The 20,445-nt window shown below is 36.8% G+C and overlaps 1 protein-coding gene across 1 annotated transcript; it reads right to left on the bottom strand.

The window, feature by feature from the left end:
* Positions 1 to 1,379: 1,379 nt before the first annotated feature.
* On the bottom strand, positions 1,380 to 17,930 carry LOC127654919 (poly(rC)-binding protein 2). The gene is made up of 12 exons (XM_052142479.1): positions 17,745 to 17,930; positions 17,046 to 17,185; positions 14,149 to 14,181; positions 13,920 to 14,036; positions 13,141 to 13,272; positions 12,879 to 13,007; positions 6,953 to 7,027; positions 6,828 to 6,869; positions 6,588 to 6,660; positions 5,987 to 6,042; positions 2,527 to 2,696; positions 1,380 to 2,396 (listed from the first exon to the last, which is right to left on the bottom strand). Exons 2-12 carry the CDS (start codon positions 17,136 to 17,138, stop codon positions 2,360 to 2,362), a joined length of 957 nt encoding a protein of 318 aa, XP_051998439.1. The 5' UTR covers positions 17,139 to 17,185; positions 17,745 to 17,930; the 3' UTR covers positions 1,380 to 2,359.
* Between the last annotated feature and the right edge of the window lie 2,515 nt (positions 17,931 to 20,445).

Genomic DNA, 20,445 nt, shown 5'->3' on the forward strand with positions numbered 1-20,445 from the left:
CTCGAGTACGGTTCGCGGGTGCGCACCCGAGTTCGGAAGACAGCGTTCACATCATCCAAACGAACCGAACTCTGACGTCATTCGAACCGGGGTGCACACCAAAAGTGCTAGTGTGAAAGCCCCCTTACTCCATGATCGCCCAGATTTTGACAACACTATAGCTGAGAAATAGAGTTATACTAACAGCTTCAGCATTATCGGCGATCAGAGCAGTGACAGAGTAATAATGCTCAGGGCACCTACCTGATCCCCGCCGAGTTGGAAGATGTAAACTTTCAACATGGCAGACTAGAGTCTGGTTTCTGTGTCTAAGTAAGAGATCCACAAGAAAACAAAATATTTGAACATGACTGAAACACTCATAGGAGTAACTTTTGCACATCATGCTTTATATAAAGGATGTTTTTGAATAATCTGAATTATATTTATTATTTATAATATTTGAAATGTTTATATTTTTTATGCCAAATTATCTTTATTTGGGGACCTTTCCCAGTAAATTATTGATTTATGCGATGAATTCAATCAATTGGAAATTCATGTAAATTCAATATTTTAGTTGATTGACAGCCCATATATATATTATTTTTTCAATTCCATTCTCATCCACATCAGACTGTCTTAATGATAAACCTGCAGAATAAAATCGTTTCATTACTAATTCATCTCTGTTAGACATACTGTATTTACAAATTACATTAAAGATTGCATCTTTTGAAAAGATGGTAATGAAACTCGTACAGTAAATCTATCAGTTGTGGAAGGTCTTTGTTTTTCTTTTTTTTCTAGATTTTAAATATTCTTCACCCGTAAATATACTACATCCGCTTACTTGTTTTTGAAAACAGTTGGCAAATGAGCTGCACCGTTTTGCTAATGTTTTTTTTTTTTTTTTGTGAGAAAACATTTCATGAATTTTGATAGATGTGGTCTTTAGGACTAAAATTTGGTACAAAATCCCTTCAGACACTGTGTTGGCCTGACTGTATCAAGTTTTAAAAAGGTGTTCTCAGTATTGAGAAATTTGTGAAAGTGATTGTAAAAACTTTACAAAGACACTCCACTATTGCTCATAATCATTCTTTAATATTTAATGCATTTAAAAAAAATGGAAAAACCTAAGTTTAAGAAACGGCCCAGAATTGATTGTCAATTTAAAAATTGGACAAGAAAAAGGTCCCAAATGAACAATGCTCAGAAGTATTGGCAAATGATCAATGGTGTAGGAACACACATAAGAACTAGCTTTTAGTTAAATAAATTAAACTAAAAAAGGTGAAGAGGTCTTAACACTTTCTAATGGTAATAAGTGTATTTTATTAAATGTTAACAAACACAATTGTGATAAACCAAGAAATTAAAAACACAGGACACAATTCCATAATTTCAGCATTTCATGTTTTAATTTAGCATGTTTAATTCTTCAATCCTGCTGCACTCCAAATCTACAATATTCTGAAAACGTGCACAAAAAGGTTTTTAGGTTTTCCGTCCTCCTGCAAGAAATAAACAAACAAAAAACAAAAATAATACAAAACAAAACTATTACTCAAGCAGAGTAGAGAGGAAACTAGTGTTAATTCTAGAAAGTTCCTTCTAGTCATGTCATTGTTCAGTAACTCAGTTGCATCATCATATAAACTTGACAATTTGAAATCCTCCGGTCTGGGCTCCACACCACAAGGTTAAAAAAAATATTCTCTATTCTCTAAGAAATATTTTCAACTCATTATTGTTTCAGTAATGTCATTTATGCAGAAACTACAGCAATATTCATCTCTCATCCCTCCCTCTAACAAAATCTCCAACTTCAGGATAAAAAAAAAAGAAAAGGAATGACATATTCAAAAGTTAAAAGAAAATCTTTAGTCACCTGAAACTGATTCAAATGGATCTGATGCAGAAAAACAAGAGCTCATCTTCTTAAGCTCACCTCAGATTTTAAAACATCTGTAACTTCCTAGAGTTAAATTAAAATAAATAAATGTTCAATACAGGGAAAGCATTCAATCTATCATAATTAGTTGCTCTCTTTTTTATTACTGTTTTTTCTGTTTTAATAAGAAAAATCTGGTATAACAAAAACATGTCTATTCAGATTTTTCCCACTTACTCCACTGTCACTTTCTTGTGGTAATGTTAACTGACAGAATATGCATCAAAGGAAAAACAAGACATTAAAAACTGTACGCAAAGGGATTTTAAAAACATTTCCATGAAATAAATAAATAAAATACTTGTGTATATCCATGAAGCATAGCTCGGGTGGGTGAAAGGATAGGTTGAGAATACTTGGTTTCTTTTTGCACTTAAAGAGTGTAAATGTGTGATGAGGAGGAGTAAAGGGTGGTGGAGAGCATTAGTTAGCAGCCAGTCCTGTTGCCTCAGATGAGAGTCTAAAACCACAAGATATCAAATCAATGAAAGCCGTTTACAGGTGTAAGACACAAAATGTAAATGTGTAACAACTAACTTCCACGCAGCAATGCATCTTAAGGCAATTGTAACAGTATATGTAAAGGTTACCGTGCGTTGATGAGGTACTCGGCCAGACTTATGCTGGCTGGCGAGCCGGTGATGGTGACCTGCCGGTCGGTCGAGCCCTCCACGGGGTTGGCGATCTTAATCTGTGCACCTGACATCTGACGAATCTCATTGATCTTGGCACCTTGACGGCCGATGATGCAGCCAATCAACTGTCAGATTTGATTAATTTAATATGATTAGCAAAGACAGGTCAAACAAACCTTTAACCCTTAAATGCATACCTCAACTTTTTATGGGACCAGTGTTGGGTAAGCATGAGTAATTTACAAATAGAATACTTGTTCTCCACCAACTATCAACTATTAAAAAACAACTCGAAATTTGCAAAACGATTTTCCTTTGCACACTTTTCTGTCATACACAAAGCTGAATTACACTGTGCTTTCCCTCTGGATCGCTCACCAAATATCAGTTACAATGTTTTGATTCTTATTGAATTCTAATCAATTGGTGTTTGATTGTTGTTAGAATCACATATACCAACTAACAAGGATCTGCTTTTATGGTGGAAGGAAATTGCAAAGCGGTACAAGAAACTCTGAAGCTTATCAGACCAGAATAGGTGTTTGTACATTAAATCTGAAGTGAACATCTAAAACTGAACACTTTTCTAAACTCTGGTGCACACCCGTGTCCGCTTGAAAAGGTGGTATGGTTCATGTGAACTCTGGTATGTTTCACCGCGAATATGAACGCAATCGTACCAAATTGCAGAAGTAAACAACTTGTGATGACAATTCGCATCTTTTCAGACTCGCCATTGCAATTATTATATGCATTTCTCCTTCCTGCTTGTCCAATACACCACATTCAGAGAGCAGCTTATATTCTTCACATCTCTTGCAACGTGGAAGACAAACGCTAATATTCATCACATCATTGCACGTTCAATGCATCAGCGGGAGACAAACACGAGTTGTTCTGTGCATGGCAATTTTTCATAATAAATCCAAAGAGACAAACTTTAATAGTGCACTTAAAACGTGACGTCTTTGAGTTGTTACCTAGTTAAAGTGGTAAACAGCTGCCGCTTGTACTCACGTTGATGATGTAATCGGACAGCGATTCGGACAAATAATATGATGCGAATACAGATCAGCATGGGCAGCGGGAGGAGGTGGAAATTAACAATCAGACCAAGTGTGAAAAGCACCCTTATTCAAACTGTTTTTGCTTCTTGTTAAGAACAGAAAGGACGCTCATTTTGAAACAGCTTCATGGCTTAACATGGGGTAGCCATTTTGAGGAGAGTGTCAAAAGAAATTGGAGGATTACCTGTGTGGGGGCCTGCTGCCAGTATAAACAACTTTTCTCTTTCTTGGAATTGATTTATGGATTATTTGAAGCAGACCCTATTTCCACGAGAAGACCATTTTTGGTGAGACTGTTTATTCTATTTTTGTTGTTGGCCAACACTATTGCATTTGGACCTTGTTGAAACTTTTTTGCAATTTGAGAAGAACTGAGATTTTTGATGGACTCTGGGATTTAACCATTTATCCCAGATTGGGCACTCACTCTATGGGATATTTATAAATATAAGAAAAAAATTTGGTTTATGGTGCAGTGTTTGTAGTTTTGTTGCAGCATCACCATCCATGTTTGTTAAATTTTATGTGCCACCTCATGTGTTGGGTTTACTAAGTTTGAACAATTTACACTGTGTTAACTGTTTGCACTACCCCAGATCCTCCAAAACTTTGAGGTAACTATTGAGTTTATTGATAAGGGTAAGCCCAATTTGTTACAACACTAATGCCATTAGAATTGGTTTCTATGTAAGCTCTGGGTGAGTGAAAATGTTTACTATTATAAATACTTTAAACAAATGATGCTTTATTTTGAACTATGAATTGGTAAAGTTCTTGATAATGTTTTTGCATAAAACAAAATATAAATTTTACATACAGTGGGTACGGAAAGTATTCAGACCCCCTTAAATCTTTCACTCTTTGTTATATTGCAGCCATTTGCTAAAGTCATTTAAGTTCATTTTTTTTCCTCATTGTACACATAGCACACCATATTGACAGAAAAACACAGAATTGTTGACATTTTTGCACATTTATTAAAAAAGAAAAACTGAAATATCACATGGTCCTAAGTGTTCATATTTAACTCAGGTGCTGTCCATTTCTTCTGATCATCCTTGAGATGGTTCTACACCTTCAATTGAGTCCAGCTGTGTTTGATTATACTGATTGGACTTGATTAGGAAAGCCACACACCTGTCTATATAAGACCTTACAGCTCACAGTGCATGTCAGAGCAAATGAGAATCATGAGGTCAAAGGAACTGCCTGAAGAGCTCAGAGACAGAATTGTGGTAAGGCACAGATATGGCCATGGTTACAAAAATATTTCTGCTGCCCTTAAGGTTCATAAGAGCACAGTGGCCTCAATTCTAAGTGGTATGTGTGGAGAAAACCAGGCACTGCTCATCACCTGTCCAATACGGTCTCAACAGTGAAGCATGGTGGTGGCAGCATCATGCTGTGGGGGTGTTTTTCAGCTGCAGGGACAGGACGACTGGTTGCAATCGAGGGAAAGATGAATGCGGCCAAGTACAGGGATATCCTGGACGAAAACCTTCTCCAGAATGCTCTGGACCTCAGACTGGGCCGAAGGTTCACCTTCCAACAAGACAATGACCCTAAGCACACTGCTAAAATAACGAAGGAGTGGCTTAACAACAACTCCGTGACTGTTCTTGAATGGCCCAGCCAGAGCCCTGATTTAAACCCAATTGAGCATCTCTGGAGAGACCTGAAAATGGCTGTCCACCAACGTTTACCATCCAACCTGACAGAACTGGAGAGGATCTGCGAGGAATGGCAGAGGATACCCAAATCCAGATGTGAAAAACTTGTTGCATCTTTCCCAAAAAGACTCATGGCTGTATTAGATCAAAAGGGTGCTTCTACTAAATACTGAACAAAGGGTCTGAATACTTAGGACCATGTGATATTTCAGTTTTTCTTTTTTAATAAATGTGCAAAAATGTCAACAATTCTGTGTTTTTCTGTCAATATGGGGTGCTGTGTGTACATTAACGAGGGAAAAAAAATTTACTTAAATAATTTTAGCAAATGGCTGCAATATAACAGAGTGAAAAATGTAAGGGGGTCTGAATACTTTCCGTACCCACTGTACATGTTGTACTTGCATACATTTCAATTTATGAGTAATTTATTACTAATTTTTTGTATGAGCAAAAAATTACTTGATAATCCCCATCCCTAGAATCAATGTGAAAAACTATAACAAGCACAACACATGAACAGCATGATATGACTATTGCCATTTGGTTATGTCTGATACGCAAACAAACAGCAACATCCTAACATCAAATAAAACATTCAATCTTCCAAACATCTGAATCTTATGATCAATATGGCATCATGTTTTTTTTTCAAATGTTAATTAAGCAGAAACTCACATCATTTGGAATGGTCAGTTCATGAGAGCCTGTCTGTGCAGTGGCATCCATACCAGCTGCAGAGGAAAACAGTCAATGAAAGAAAATCTTCAAGCCAATAAAGCATTACAGTTTAATAAATGGGATTTAAAGCTGAAGTGTTTTACTTTTTCCATGTTATAACACATTCTCCTACTAAGCTTAATAAACATTAACAATAAGCCATTTGTAGGTTGATTTCCTAAAACTGTAAACACTGCATCTAAAGCACTATAAAACTTTGTTTTGAGCATCCCAACCTCCTGATACAACAACTCTGACTCAAATGGCACGAGTTTGGGGCAGGACTATCAGTTTGTTCAAACAATGGCAGGAAGGTCATTTGAAAACGTTCTTTTCGGGAATGACCACTTCAGCTTTATTTTATTATATTATTTAACTAATACGTTTTTGTTGGATTTTCCTACGCTAACACCTCATCCACACCAGAACGCCAAGCCTTTCTAAAATGCTCCCCATAACCACATCATTTAGAAAATTATGTTAGAAAACAGGAAACTGAGGTTTCAAAAGTAAACAGATTAAAGTGGATGATGTGGCCAGAGAAAACATGTCCTCTCACCAGTGAACCCTTGGCTACTGGGAGCAAGAGGAAACGGACTCTGCTGCATTGCCAACTGGTGCAGTTTAGTGAGCTGTGAAGACAGAAGAGAGCACATTAACAACTTGAATATTACACTACAGAATTAAAGATAATAGCGGAGCGTTATGTTATTCGCAAGAGCTTTTTAAGAGGCATTAAGTAACAAATGCAGCCCTGAATCAGCAGAGCTCACTTATTTAAAACAAAGCTGTCTCTTACATCAGGCTGAGGAATGGCATGTTGTCCCTGCACCGCATATGCCTGTAACACACACACTCACCAGATGAAACAACGATATATCACACAAACACACAACAGCTGCAGAGAAACAGGCGCACACACACCTGTCCTCCTGCAAAAATAACAGGCGATCCTGAGGGTTTGGGTCGGTAAGGGATAGTCACACCTTTGGGAGGAGACTGCAATGAGAAAAAACACAGAGGGATGATGGGTAAAATAACTATGCATCAGATTTTGCTTAAACAAGCAACAATTTCGGCAGATCTGAGACAACCACATCCACACAAGCAACCCTCTAGACACACTGGAGAGAAGTCACTTTTTTTTAATTAAAGCAACTGAAAACTAAAAAAAGATAAAGCAAAATGTACCAGTCTGAATTACTCTTTCTGCTATTCAGCTATATTAAAGCAACTTCACATGAGCAAGACTGCTGTTGGTCATGTATAAAAGCATAGCTGTGATTAGGCTGTAGACAGTATACAGTTAAAGGAATATTCAGGTTTCAATACAAGTTCAGCTCAATCGACAGCATTTGTTGCATAATGCGGATTACCACAAATTATTTTAAATGGTCCCTACTTTTCTTTTAAAAGAATTCAAAAAATAAAACCGTTACAGTGAGGCACTTACAATGGAAGTGAATGGAGCCAATCTGTAAATGCTAAAATGATGAAAAAGTATATCCACAAGACAAAAGATATGCTTGTTAATATGATTTTAGTGCAAAAAAAAATCACTTAAACTTTTCTGTAAAAAATATTTAGTTTTAAAAACTTCGTTGCCATGAACACGTGATACAGTAAACCCTAAAATTACTGTAAAAAAAAAATAAACTTTACATACATTTGAGAATTCTTAACAGAAAAGTTGCCGTAATAAAATTACAAGCTTCACATTTTTGCATTCAAAAAATGGCCCCATTCACTTTCATTTTAAGTGCCTCACAGTAATCTAAAAAAAAAAAAAGCTAATATTTAAGAAAAAGAGGGTTGAAATTTATTTGGGAGGCAAGTTAACATTATGCCACAAATCCTGAATTCATCCCTTTCACATACCATTGCAAGGCTTAATAAATCATTAAAGCATTCATTAATGTGATGCTGTCATGGCTGATGGGACCATTCTGCAATTGCCCCGAAATTAAAGAACTTTTAATGTTTGTCGCAAAGCAGGCTAGTTCACTTATTTAATTCTCAAGACATTACCCGTTTACGTGCTAAATGGGTCATGATGCAGGTATCGTCAATGGATTGGCATTCCATTCAGCACACAACTGAATGAAACAGGCTGCATGTCTATGATAAATTATTACTGCAAGAGTTAGATTCACATACAGGTGAGGGACATTTCTAAATTACACAATTAAAAACAAATACATATTCGTCTCTCACTTGCTTTTGCTCGCATATCAATGATTACCTCTTCGCTCCTCAATGATGCAGAGATTGTCATTTGCTCTCAAACTCAGAAGCACCAAACAGCACAAGCAGCCTCAAGAATCGATACGGAGTGGCCGTATCACACTTTTCCTTAAGCAGAATATCGAACTAGAGAAGCGAGAACTAGAAAGTGTTCACACCCATGCATGGTTGTCAGATTGCACAAATCAAGTATGGCAGTAGGCAGAATATTTCCACAAGTATAAATCTATAATTGAGGGGTTTGCATCCCTTAACTGGCAACAATGAGCATATTAAATGCTTGTAGAGGCACGTTAGGGCCCAATGAATGATAACTGAACTATCCAATGAAAAAAACAAATGCTTTTAGGATAGATGAGCTATGGGACAGAATTTGCCCATGTCTGTTCTAAGGGAAACTGACTGCGAATAAAAAGTGAACCTGATTAGAGCCACACTTTTATCTTATGGTTAATGCATTCATTAGCAAACCCAGGCAAATGCTGCGTGCTTCAGCGTCAAGACAATCAGTTTACATCTTCTGCCAGCTGTGAATGAAACCATCTGCCTGCATCGGCAATCAACATTCAAGTGCACATTACTCGGATTCTCGTGACTCCAATTTGAACACAAAAAAAGTTTCCTTGTTTTATTTGAAAAAGTCTGTCAACACACAATTTATGTGCCATGTTTGCGGTGCAAGTAAGGCTTTAGTTGTCAACACCTCATTTTGTGGTTTAGTTGTCAGAATTGTTTTTTGTTGTTGTCCCTGCTTAAGGTATCATGACAAACCTACTTTTGCCAGAAGAATATGATAATAAATATCAAGGGGGATGATTTTAAGTAACAAATTTCAGTTCATTTTTCACACAAAGCAATCGTATGACTTCTTTGACATCCGAAGACTAATAAAGCGCACATACACATACTACAAATTTTGCACCGGCCAGAGGCAATTACCAAACTGGATCCGCGTGTTTATCACACCAATGTACATATTTTGCGACAGCAAATCAAAGTTATTAATTGTGAAGGCTATATTCAAAATAAATTGATACTATTATATTTTCAAAACCATCTAAAAATTGTAATGCCTGTAGGAATAACATTTAATGCTTTTTAATGCTATTTAAGGCCTTAATTTTCGCAAAATCCATTTAATGACTTTTAATGCTTTTTAATGCCCCACAGAAACCCTGAGGCAGCCATGAACACTTAACTGATGTGTAAAAAAAATCTGATGTTATATTATATCAAAATACTGGCATTGAATTTTATGATACAATTTCTTTAATAATTTCTTCACATTTCTAATACGCTCACTAAAGATTTGGTGAAATGCCATCACCTTTTCTGTGCCCCAGGGTCACATTAATAGATTTGTATAGTAAAATTATGTGGCAAAAATGTTTGACATACATGAAGATACAAATTGAACACGATATAAGCAAAGCGCACCGCAGACTAGTGACTGACCGATATAACTTTTTAATGGCCGATGCCAATATCTAGAGTGCAGGATGGTTTATCACTAGTTTTTTCTTTTGGTATTATTATTTGTATTATACAATATTACCATGTTTCTGTAATAATTTCTTAACTTGTATTTAGTATTTTTATGCAGTCCGGTCAAATCCTCAAGCCTTTAAACACAACTAAGAGCAGAAAATGCAGTGAAATGCTCTCATTCTTTCCTCTATACATTAAAACCCAGTGTTATGAGCTTATTTTAGGTTTGGATGGTAACTTTTAGCAGTCAAGCATATTTGGAATTACAAAAATGTGCAATAAGTTAATCTAGAGTGCGTACTCTGCGCATGCTGGCACATCGAACTGAACTTGAGCAAAGTCTTTCTAGCAAGTCAGTCCAATGCCAGCCATCTTTGAAAACGCTCCCGGGAGGCTATTTCCAATCATCAGCTCCTATCTATTTGAATGGGGAATACCAAAATCTCAAAAATGGTTGGTCAAGATTATGAATAAAGGTCATTTTAAATCAGCAGTAAAAATCTGGAAATCATAATAAATTGTGATTCTTTACCTCATATATTACACAAAAAATGTGTTGGCTTGGAAATTTTTGACAGGTAATGTCTGTATCTAAAACGTGATTGGCTCTTTTACCTATAAGGAGGGACTTCATTTCTACATCCATCGACCGTTGGGCACTAGAGCTCCTTGGTTGGGTCTTCCAGTTTCTCCCATTCATTTGAATAGAAGTGGTCCATCTCTGCTAAATAGTCTGACTTGAGCACATCTGTTAAAGGTTCACTCAGTAACTTTTGTCTTTGTGTCATCGTGAACTTACACTGACACCTAGCGGCTTGGACGCAGCATATTTTAAAATCAATAGTCTTCAGTTTCAGAAGTCATTGTAGAAATTTTGTATTCACAGTCATTCATGATTACTTTAATCAATGAGTGAGTGTCAAATAACGGTTACTGAGATTAAGCTAGTATTCAGCTGGCTTACTCTAACATGCCATGTGTGGACCCTCTCCATGTTGAATAAAACAGCTATAAGGTTACTCATATGACTGGAGTCTTCATTTTAATGTGAGTGCTCATGATTTCCTACATACAGTGCATCCAGAAAGTATTCACAGCGCTTCACTTTTTCCACATTTTGTTATGTTACAGCCTTATTCCAAAACTGATTACATGCATTACTTTCCTCAAATTCTACAAACAATACCACATAATGAAATAAGTTTGTTTGAAATCTTTGGAAATTTATAAAAAAATAAAAATGGTCAAAGATCATATGTACATAAGTATTCACAGCCTTTGCTCAATACTCTGTTGAAGCACCTTTGGCACCAATTACAGCCTCTCAAAGTCTTTTTGAGTATGATGCTACAAGCTTTGCACACCTATTTTTGGGCAATTTCTCCCATTATTCTTTGCAGGACATCTCAAGCTACATCAGGTTGGATGGGGAGCATTGGTGCACAGCCATTTTCAGATCTCTCCAGAGATGTTCAATTGGGTTTAAGTCTGGGCTCTGGCTGGGCCACTCAAGGACATTTCACAGAGTTGCCATTAGCCACTCCTTTGTTATCTGTGTGCTTAGGTTCATCTTCTAACAGGACAATGAACCCTCGCCCTAGTCTGAGGTCCAGAGCGCTCTAGAGAAGGTTTTCATCAAGGATGTCTCTGTACATTGCTGCATTCATCTTTCCCTCGATCCTGACTAGTCTCCCAATTCCTGCCGCTGAAAAACATCCCCACAGCATGACACTGCCACCACCATGCTTCACTGTAGGGATAGTATTGGCCAGGTGATGAGCAGTGCCTGGTATCCTCCAGACATGAGGCTTGCCATTCAGGCCAAAGAGTTCAATCTTTGTTTAATAAGACCAGAGAATTTTGTTTCTCATGGTCTGAGAGTCCTTCAGGTGCCTTTTGGCAAACTCCAGATGGGCTGTCATGTGCCTTGTATATTGCAAATTTACAATTCATGTCTTTAGGAGTCAAACATCTTTTTAAAGAGAAAATAATTAGCGAGTGCACCTTTAACTGAGCACAAGAAGGAATGTGTGCATTTTTAAACACAGAACCACTCTCACAACACTATTACTAGCTTGTATGTGTAATACACTACAGAGAACAGAGCTGCAAACATACAGTAAAGCACAGCAAGCAGCACAGCAGCACATTTATTAATTTATATAATTGCAGCCCTTGGTGTTGATAATTGCATTCTCTCTGGTGCAGATCCAGCAAAAGCAACTGACTGCTTTCAGTTTACACAGCCCGGATCAACACCTGCTTTTGTCACGGCCAGACAGTCATGCAGAATTAGTGACAGTTTTGATTCAGACTGATATAATGCATGTTTTAGAGGAAGATCTATGAACGGTCAAAAGGAACATGCACTTCACAGGAAGAAATCGCTGGATTTTCACAAGGTTCGTTAATTATATTTTAGATAGATATTGAACTCTGTCAGACATTTGAAATGTATTAAACTATCGGCACCTGAATTTTTTTTTTATATTTATATTTATACAAAATATCGGTCGGCCAATACCGCAGACTTGAACCAAACTGGATGGAGTTTGCGTGGGCTGTTCATCACTGCACGTGTTTACATATTTTCATAATTTCTTACATTTTCTGTATGCCATACACACATACATACACACACACATATACACACAGTATCTCACAAATGTGAGTACACCCCTCACATTTTTGTAAATATTTGATTATATCTTTTCATGTGACAACACTGAAGAAATTACACTTTGCTACAATGTAAAGTGAGTGTACAGCTTGTATAACAGTGTAAATGTGCTGTCCCCTCAAAATAACTGAACACACAGCCATTAATGTCTAAACCACTGGCAACAAAAGTGAGTACACCCCTAAGTGAAAATGTCCAAATTGGGCTTCATTTTATGTATTATGAAGGATTGGTGGTGGCGTAGCACATAACTGTAAATCAGAAGTACGCTGGTTCGATCCCCACAGCCACCACCATTGTGTGCTTGAGCAAGGCACTTAACTCCAGGTTGCTCCGGGGGGATTGTCCGTGTAATAAGTGCACTGTAAGTCGCTTTGGATTTACTATGTGTGTGCGTATGTGTGTGTGTGTGTGTGTGTGTGTGAGAGAGAGCATTACCTCCAGCATGACCACACAGATCTGTTTCACACACTCGATGATGGAGAGTGGTGTTCCAGCGATAGTGATGGCTCTCTCAGTAGAGTTAGGCAGCATGTCTCCAGCCACCTGTACCTGAGCTCCTGTTGACTACAAAAAACAGAAAGAGAGCTTTACTATAATGCCCTTGAGTTCCCCTCAGCAAGAACTAACGAACAACAGGGTTAACAACATGTAAATGAATCTAAAGAAAACTGTATTTCAAACAAAAATGAACACTTACCTCCCTGATCTCTTTGATCTTGCAGCCACCCTTGCCAATGAGCGATCCGCACTGGCTGGCCGGCACCACAATTCGCAGCGTAACCGGAGGCTTCGAAGTGGCCGTGCTGTTAGACATGGAGCTGCTGATGTCCTGGTGAAACATACATTTTTCACATTCCCAAACTTACACTGAAAAGGCTGCCTTGGGAATAATTTTAACCAGTGATCATCTCAAAGGAATTTCCCAGGTTTAATTAAAAAAGGTTAAGCTCACAGCATTTGTGGCATAATGTTGAATACAAAAAATATATATATTTTGACTCATCTGCCCTTTTCTTTAAAAAGCAAAAAGGTTACAATGGCACTTACAATGGAAGTGAATGGGGCCCACTTTTGCAGGGTTTAAAAGGCCAAAATGTGTTTCTTTTGTTAAAAATGGTGTATTATATGAATGGCAAAGTTGTTTAAATCGCTATTACATTTGTTTTAGGGTTTACGGTGTTGCATCATCATGGCAACAAAGTAAGGGTAAGCAATTTTACCACAGTAAAATCATATTAAAACACATTTTGTTCACATCTTGTGGCTATAATTTTTAAGTATTTTAATGTTTACAGATTGTCCTATTCACTTCCATTGTAAGTGCCTCACTTTAACCTTGATTTTATTTTTATTTTTAAAGAGGAGAGGGACTAGCTGAAAAGTATTTTTGTGGTAATCAAAATTATACTACAAATGCTGTCGCTTAAGGTTAGCTTGTATTGAACCACAAATATAGTTTATGAAAGTAATTAGTACCTCCTCGAGTTTCTCGATGATCATGGAGAAGGCTTTGAAGATGGCGGTCGTGGGTCCTGCGAGGGTGATGATGCGTTCTGGGCAATTGCCTTCAGAAATGTTGATCCGAGCACCGCTCTGCAGAAATACAAACAAAAACCTTTTACAACTGGGTCTAAAGACAATAATTATCAAGATTTAATGTAATATGATAAACACCAAAGCACACAGACTTCACTATATATCTCACCTCCTCTCGCATCTTCTTCACCGATTCACCTTTCTGCAAACACAAAAATCCATGTTGGGAATAGGAACACAAAACTACAGAACAATCAGCTAGATTGTACCCTTCCCTCTTAATTTGATAAATTCTCATTCTCAATCATCTTTAGAAAAAGCAAAATAAGAAGATGTGCACAAATACATGAATTTCAGCACCTGTGGTGTTGGGATCCCTATTAAAGCACTCTTTTGCATATGTACATTTTCTAAAATCCAAATACTTATTGCACTAACGGAAGAGTCAAGTGTGTTGGTTATTTTCATAATACTGTATTTGTAACATTATTGTTTTATGTTAATAAATAAAAGGTACATCTCTAGTTTCAACATGATTTGTACACAAGAAAATCTAGCTTTACATTGTGACCCACATTAACATCTAATAGATTATTTAGAAAACCTGAATACATCATGATTTATAGGCTCTCCAATTTTGCAAAATTTTCAAAAAATACATTTGCAAAAGTGTTTTGTTTTACAGTCTGGACTTTATTAGCATATAATGCTACAAGGGGTGCTTAAGTCAACTGATTTTAGTAATAAACCTACTTATCTATGTGAAGAAATAATGATGCTACCCCTTCTGAAGTTATTTTTTGACCTGTTATTTTGCTCCGAAATCATAGATTTACAATACTCTACAATATAATGGATTACCCACTAAATTTTGATACATGACATTTTATAATTTGGCTTTCATCATCATTCCTGTTTGTCTATCACCAGTAAAAAAAAAAAAAATGTTACAAAATGTTTATGCTGGAGACCTCTGGTTGAGTTGACATGGAATGACCCATGAAGGTGTTTTTAAAGATTTCCTGTTTGTGAAATACCCCAAATTAACGGTAAAAAACAAGGATGGTCAAGTAGTTGGTATCATTTTAAAGAAAACTTTTCACATTTCTTAATGATATAGATTGATAAATACTGAGCCAATTCTGATTTGACATTATATATCTCTAGGTGTAAATAAGGTTGCTCTGAAAAACTGCCTTCATATTGTTCCCAATCATGTAACATGTAACTGAGTAAAATGTTGTGTTGATAGGACAAAGCAATCAAAAGTTATAGCATTACAAATATAATTGATCCTAGTGTCAAAAACATCTCCAAACAACTTTTTTTTTTAACGCCATGCTAGCTTCTATGGCTATATACAAAAGCAAGTTTAGTTATTAAAAACTAAAAAAGGTATTTAGATTCATTTTTTCTAAAAACCTTAAAATTAAATATGTTTTACTAGGTTAAAAACCTTTTCAAAAGTGTCAACAGAATAATATAGGTTCCTCAAGTTTGTAGATGTTTTACAGTCCAGTAAGACATGTTTAATGTATAGTGAGTTCTTACAGGATGGACACTTTGGTGAATTTTCTCCAAATAGTCAAATTTGGTGTGTGAGCCTTGCGTGTCCCATCCGGCAGAGTGTAAGTGACTTGATCCCAATGATTATTAAAAGGAATATGTGTATTTTCCCAACAACAGGGCTTATTTCCTGTAATTTGTTGTTTAAACACTGATCCCATTCCAACTGCCATTTGATTTTAGTGTATACGTTTAATGTTGTTTTTAGGTCTGTGAATGGAATAGAGAATTTTACTAGTTCTGAGGATAATGCTGCTTTATCTGCTTCTTAATTACCAGAGATTCCCGAGTGGCCAGGTACCCAGCAGAAAATAATACTAAAGGTCTTCGATTCCAGAGATGACCATTTGTTTCAAATCTTCACGATTTTTGGGTGGATCAGTTCCATTCGGTGTCATTTGAGTCATTATTGAGTCCGTTTCATGTACTTGGCCCCATCTCCTGGTGGCCATATGTAATTGAAGTGAACGATCCTCTCTGACCATATTTGGATGACTTCCACCTCTGATTGTAGTGATGTGAATCCTAATACGATTGGTTTAGCATTCCATCATGCTGGACAAAGTACTACATTATTTCAGATTAAGTCATCCGATTGAGAAAAGCTAATGTGTTTAAGCCAGATAGCACATTATATGCTGTGTGCACATTGTGCTTCATGTGGATTATCTAATGATCAATTTACCATATTATATTGTGTGGGGACTCGTTTTAAAGATAATCACCTCCTCTAAGCAATGGTATATGATATTTTATGTTCTGTTTATTTTTCGTGAAGTTATAAGTGAGAATGCACCATAAAAGCAACACCTGTTTACATGTAACATGCATGTCAAAGACATATACTTACTACTCGCTATATTGTTGTGAGTAAAATAAATAATTTGGTTGTATTCTACTTTTTGAGAGCTTTTTAACTACCGGTACATATGACACATGGCTATTTGATCATTTTGATGTTTTAACTGATCACAATAATGTGTGCAGTTCAAAATTATTTATCAATTATCAAAACTGAACACTTGTCTGCAAATTTCAAAGTACTTGTTCAGTTTTTGTCATAATGCCTACATGCATGTAACGTAGAGCTCCTTATCTTTAAAACGATACCCATTTTGTGTTGGTCAAGTTGTATTAATATTTTTTTTCCTGACGGGCCTGCCAGCAAGCCATCCAAGGGTTACATTTGTCATGACAATGTCACTTGAAAAAAAATCTTAATCTAAATAAGGCTTTATTTGATTTGAGTGAAAACTGAGCTGGGCATGTTTTTGAGATTCACCCTTTTAATGCTTATTGTTGTGTGGAAGCAGGCATGTACCGCTATCACCGAGATGTTGGCTGTGTCACAAAACCAGTTAAACCCCTCCCTAGACAGCCTTTTTGGCTGTTATCTGCCCCTTCAGAGTCAGCAGCATTTTAGGGCATAATAGGTCAGTTTTTAGGCTGTCTAGAATTCACAAAATGCTTTCTCACTAAATTGCTGTTGTTCAAACCCACCTTCCCAATGATGCTGCCCACTTCTTTGCCATGCATGAGCAGTCTGATGGTGAGCGTGACATTGAGTCCTCCTTCAATCACACCAGAGTCCATGATTAACGATGAGTTAAGCTCTGGATCTTTGGTCACGGGTGATCAACCTACCACACAAACAAGCAATGTCAGAATACATTATGCAAAATAATAAGCTAACATCATAAACCCCCTACAAAACAAGGACTGTGGTGGTACCATAGTACTGGAGAAAAAGCAAATTAATATAGCACAAGGTACTCCAAGGTCTTACGAGTGTAAATTAGAGAAGGAAAACATAACAAGTTTCATTTAAAAACATGTATTTCATTGCTCCTGATGCCAATTATGCATATACAGATAGCAGGTATTTGCGATAAATATCAATTTAAATTACCTGCTTATTCAAAAACACATTCACTTCAGCAGGTTGTTCATCGTGTTTACCAGCTGCGTAACACGCTCTAATAACAGTGGATTGCTCTTTAAACGACACAAACCAATTTCTGCCGTATAAACAGTGTTTATTTCGTGATTTAAAGGCCACATTCATAGTATGAATGTTTAAACATCGTGCAAAATTGCCAGTGAATAGCTGCGCGTGATTAGCACGAGCGCTAACGCTCTCCTCGCGCGGCCTACAGGCCCGTCGCACTCATGGATGCGTTCAACGCGGGGAAGACTCACCTGACGCGCGAGGCGGGGAGGGGATGAGGGTCCGGGGTCCGGAGGGTGAGAGGGAAAGGTTCGGGAGGGAGTTTTGAAAGGATTCGGGGAAAAGGGAAGACACGGCTGCGTGATCGAGCTCCACTCTTACAAAGACAACAAGATGAGTCCCAATCACCTCTCACCCACGACCTTTCTGACGTCACTGCGCACTGGCCCGCCTCTCACTGTTTACTACGCAGTGTACGTGCTGACTTAATATGGAGGACCAAGTCTGTCAAAATTTAAAATAAATAAATATATGTGAAAATAATTGTAAAACAAAACCCAAAAGTACACAAAATAAATAAATTAATTTTCAAATGTGACATTATACTTTTAGTTCCGTATTTGTGTATTTATTAATTTATTTCCACATTAATTTATTTGCTAATTTATTTATTTCCAAATGTATTTATTTATTCATATATATATATATATATATTGCCTAGTTTTTATTTACACGTTTATTTATTTTTACATTTATTCATTTCCACATTTGTTTATTTCTACATTTCTTTGTATGTATGCTAATAAGGTGGTGTGTTTTCTACTTCAGGCATAGCAATGGAACACAGTATTTCAGAGTAAATTTTGGTCGTTGTTGTTGAAAAAATGTAATATAAGTTGACTTGAAATATAGCTACAGATGGGCGCCGGTGTGGATGTTGGGTATATGAGCTTGGGTTTATTAAAGGTTGGTGCCATGGGCTTTATTTAGCCTTCAGTTCAAAAAGAAAAAAAAAAGCTTGTTTGTCAATCCATTACATTTATTGTATGTTCCTTTCTATTTGTTCCCTTTCACACATTCTAGATCCATTTAGTGAGTGTACTTGTTCAAAATATTATAAGTCCATTATGCTTCGCTGCAGTCAGTCGCGGACGCTGGTAGTAACAGCATATACGAGAGCATCATGGGACAACCCACTCCGGCATATAGATGAGCATTCTGTTTTGCTCCATGGTCCTATATCTGTTTCATAGAAATCACGAAATATGGACTATCTGCTATAAAAGCATGTTTTTTTTTTTTTATTTGTGTTCATTTACTGTACATAAGTAGATTATCACTGCATACTTATATACATACAAGCATATTTTTTTATTATTTTACTGTCTGTTACTTAAATCTCTTACTTTGCATATACATGTTATCAGGGGTGCCTGCAGGATTTCATCTGTGATCACTCACAGGAACCTGGCCAAGTAAAGAAGTGTATCTTTACTGTCTACAGATAATTTTTTTGCAGAAACCAAAGTGTTAAATTCTGGTTACTTTGAGATAATTTTTATATATTCTTCAATATGTGTATTAACATTTATGAATCTATTTCCTAAAACAGCATTTCTAAAAGACTTGTTCACGAAACACAGCACTAGTTGAAGTTTCATAAAGTTACCTTTCAAATGATTGTAGACATATCCACTTCATCCATAGCTCTGTTTTACTCCGTGAGAAACCATCTGAACTAAATCTCACTGGTGGCTATATTCTCTCCTCTAGAATCTTTTTTTTTTTTTTTTTTTTTAAAAAAAGATGGAGTTATTTTTTACAGCCTTATGGCTTTTCTTAATTCACTATTTTCCAGCAAGACTTAATGAAGTCATGTGCTGACTTACATTTATATTATTGTTCTTGGCAGATACCTAGATACCTTTACCAAAAACTTAAACAGGTTGTTAAAACTATAGCTCACCTCAAAATGTTATTTCTGTTATCGCTAGCCTACTCAACCTCATGAATTTCTCTCTTTTGTGAAGCACGATAGAATTATTAGGCAGATTGCCAGACTAAGTTACCATTCACTTTCACTGCATCTTTTTTTCCATACAATGAAAGTTAATTTTCAGACTAACATATCCTTTTGAGTTCCACAGAAGAAAAAATTTAATACAAGTTTGCAAAAATGTGAAGTGATGACAGAATTTTCATTTTGGGTGAACTATCCTTGTAAACTAGGCCACTGTGTTTCTCTCTCTCTCTCTCTCTCTCTCTCTCTCTCTCTCTCTCTCTCTCTCTGATGACAAGACACACACAAACACACACACACTTGTTGGGTTTCCATGTTTTTCAGGGACTTTCCATAGACATAATGGTTTTTATACTGTACAAACTATATATTCTATCCCCTAACCCTACCCCTAACCCTCACAGAAAACTTTCGGCATTTTTACATTTTCAAAAAACATAATTTAGTATGATTTATAAGCTGTTTTCTTCATGGGGACAAAAAAAATTTCACCACAAGGTCAAATATTTCGGGTTTTACCATCCTTAAGGGTAAATTTGGTAAATTTTATAAATACACACACACGCGCGCGTGCACACACACAGCCTCCTCCTTGAACCAATCAGTGTCAAGAGTGCGACGCTGAGCGATCGTCTGCCCGCAGAGAGACAGAAGTTTAGTCGATCTGGACGCGGAGACGGACGCAAAGTATACACGGCACAATAATTGCTTATATATCGGACTATTGATGAAGTGTTGTGCGTGAATGCATGAAGTAATTTTCCAGTTCTATGTCTCTGTAACCATTTGTGCATTAAAAGCACGTTATTAGCAATTGTTCACCGTGTATTATGCCCGCTAGTAATTAAGTCTATATACAGTAGCTGATCCTGGCAAAGGTGATATAGGCAGGCGCCTAGGGCGGCAACGCTCTCTGGATCGATCGCCCCTGC

The sequence above is a fragment of the Xyrauchen texanus genome, chromosome 14 (genome assembly GCF_025860055.1).
Source record: "Xyrauchen texanus isolate HMW12.3.18 chromosome 14, RBS_HiC_50CHRs, whole genome shotgun sequence".
Lineage (NCBI taxonomy): Eukaryota > Metazoa > Chordata > Actinopteri > Cypriniformes > Catostomidae > Xyrauchen > Xyrauchen texanus.

What these genes read in the sequence shown, in the direction of transcription:
- LOC127654919 (XM_052142479.1), bottom strand. Translation starts at nt 17,138, where the DNA reads ATGGACTCTGGTGTGATTGAAGGAGGACTCAATGTCACGCTCACCATC. An exon ending in TCTGTGTGGTCATGCTGGAG is followed by an intron (nt 7,028 to 12,878) that starts GTAATGCTCTCT and finishes TTCTCATTGCAG; the next exon opens with TCTCCTCCCAAAGGTGTGAC. An exon ending in AACTGACCATTCCAAATGAT is followed by an intron (nt 2,697 to 5,986) that starts GTGAGTTTCTGC and finishes CAAATCTGACAG; the next exon opens with TTGATTGGCTGCATCATCGG.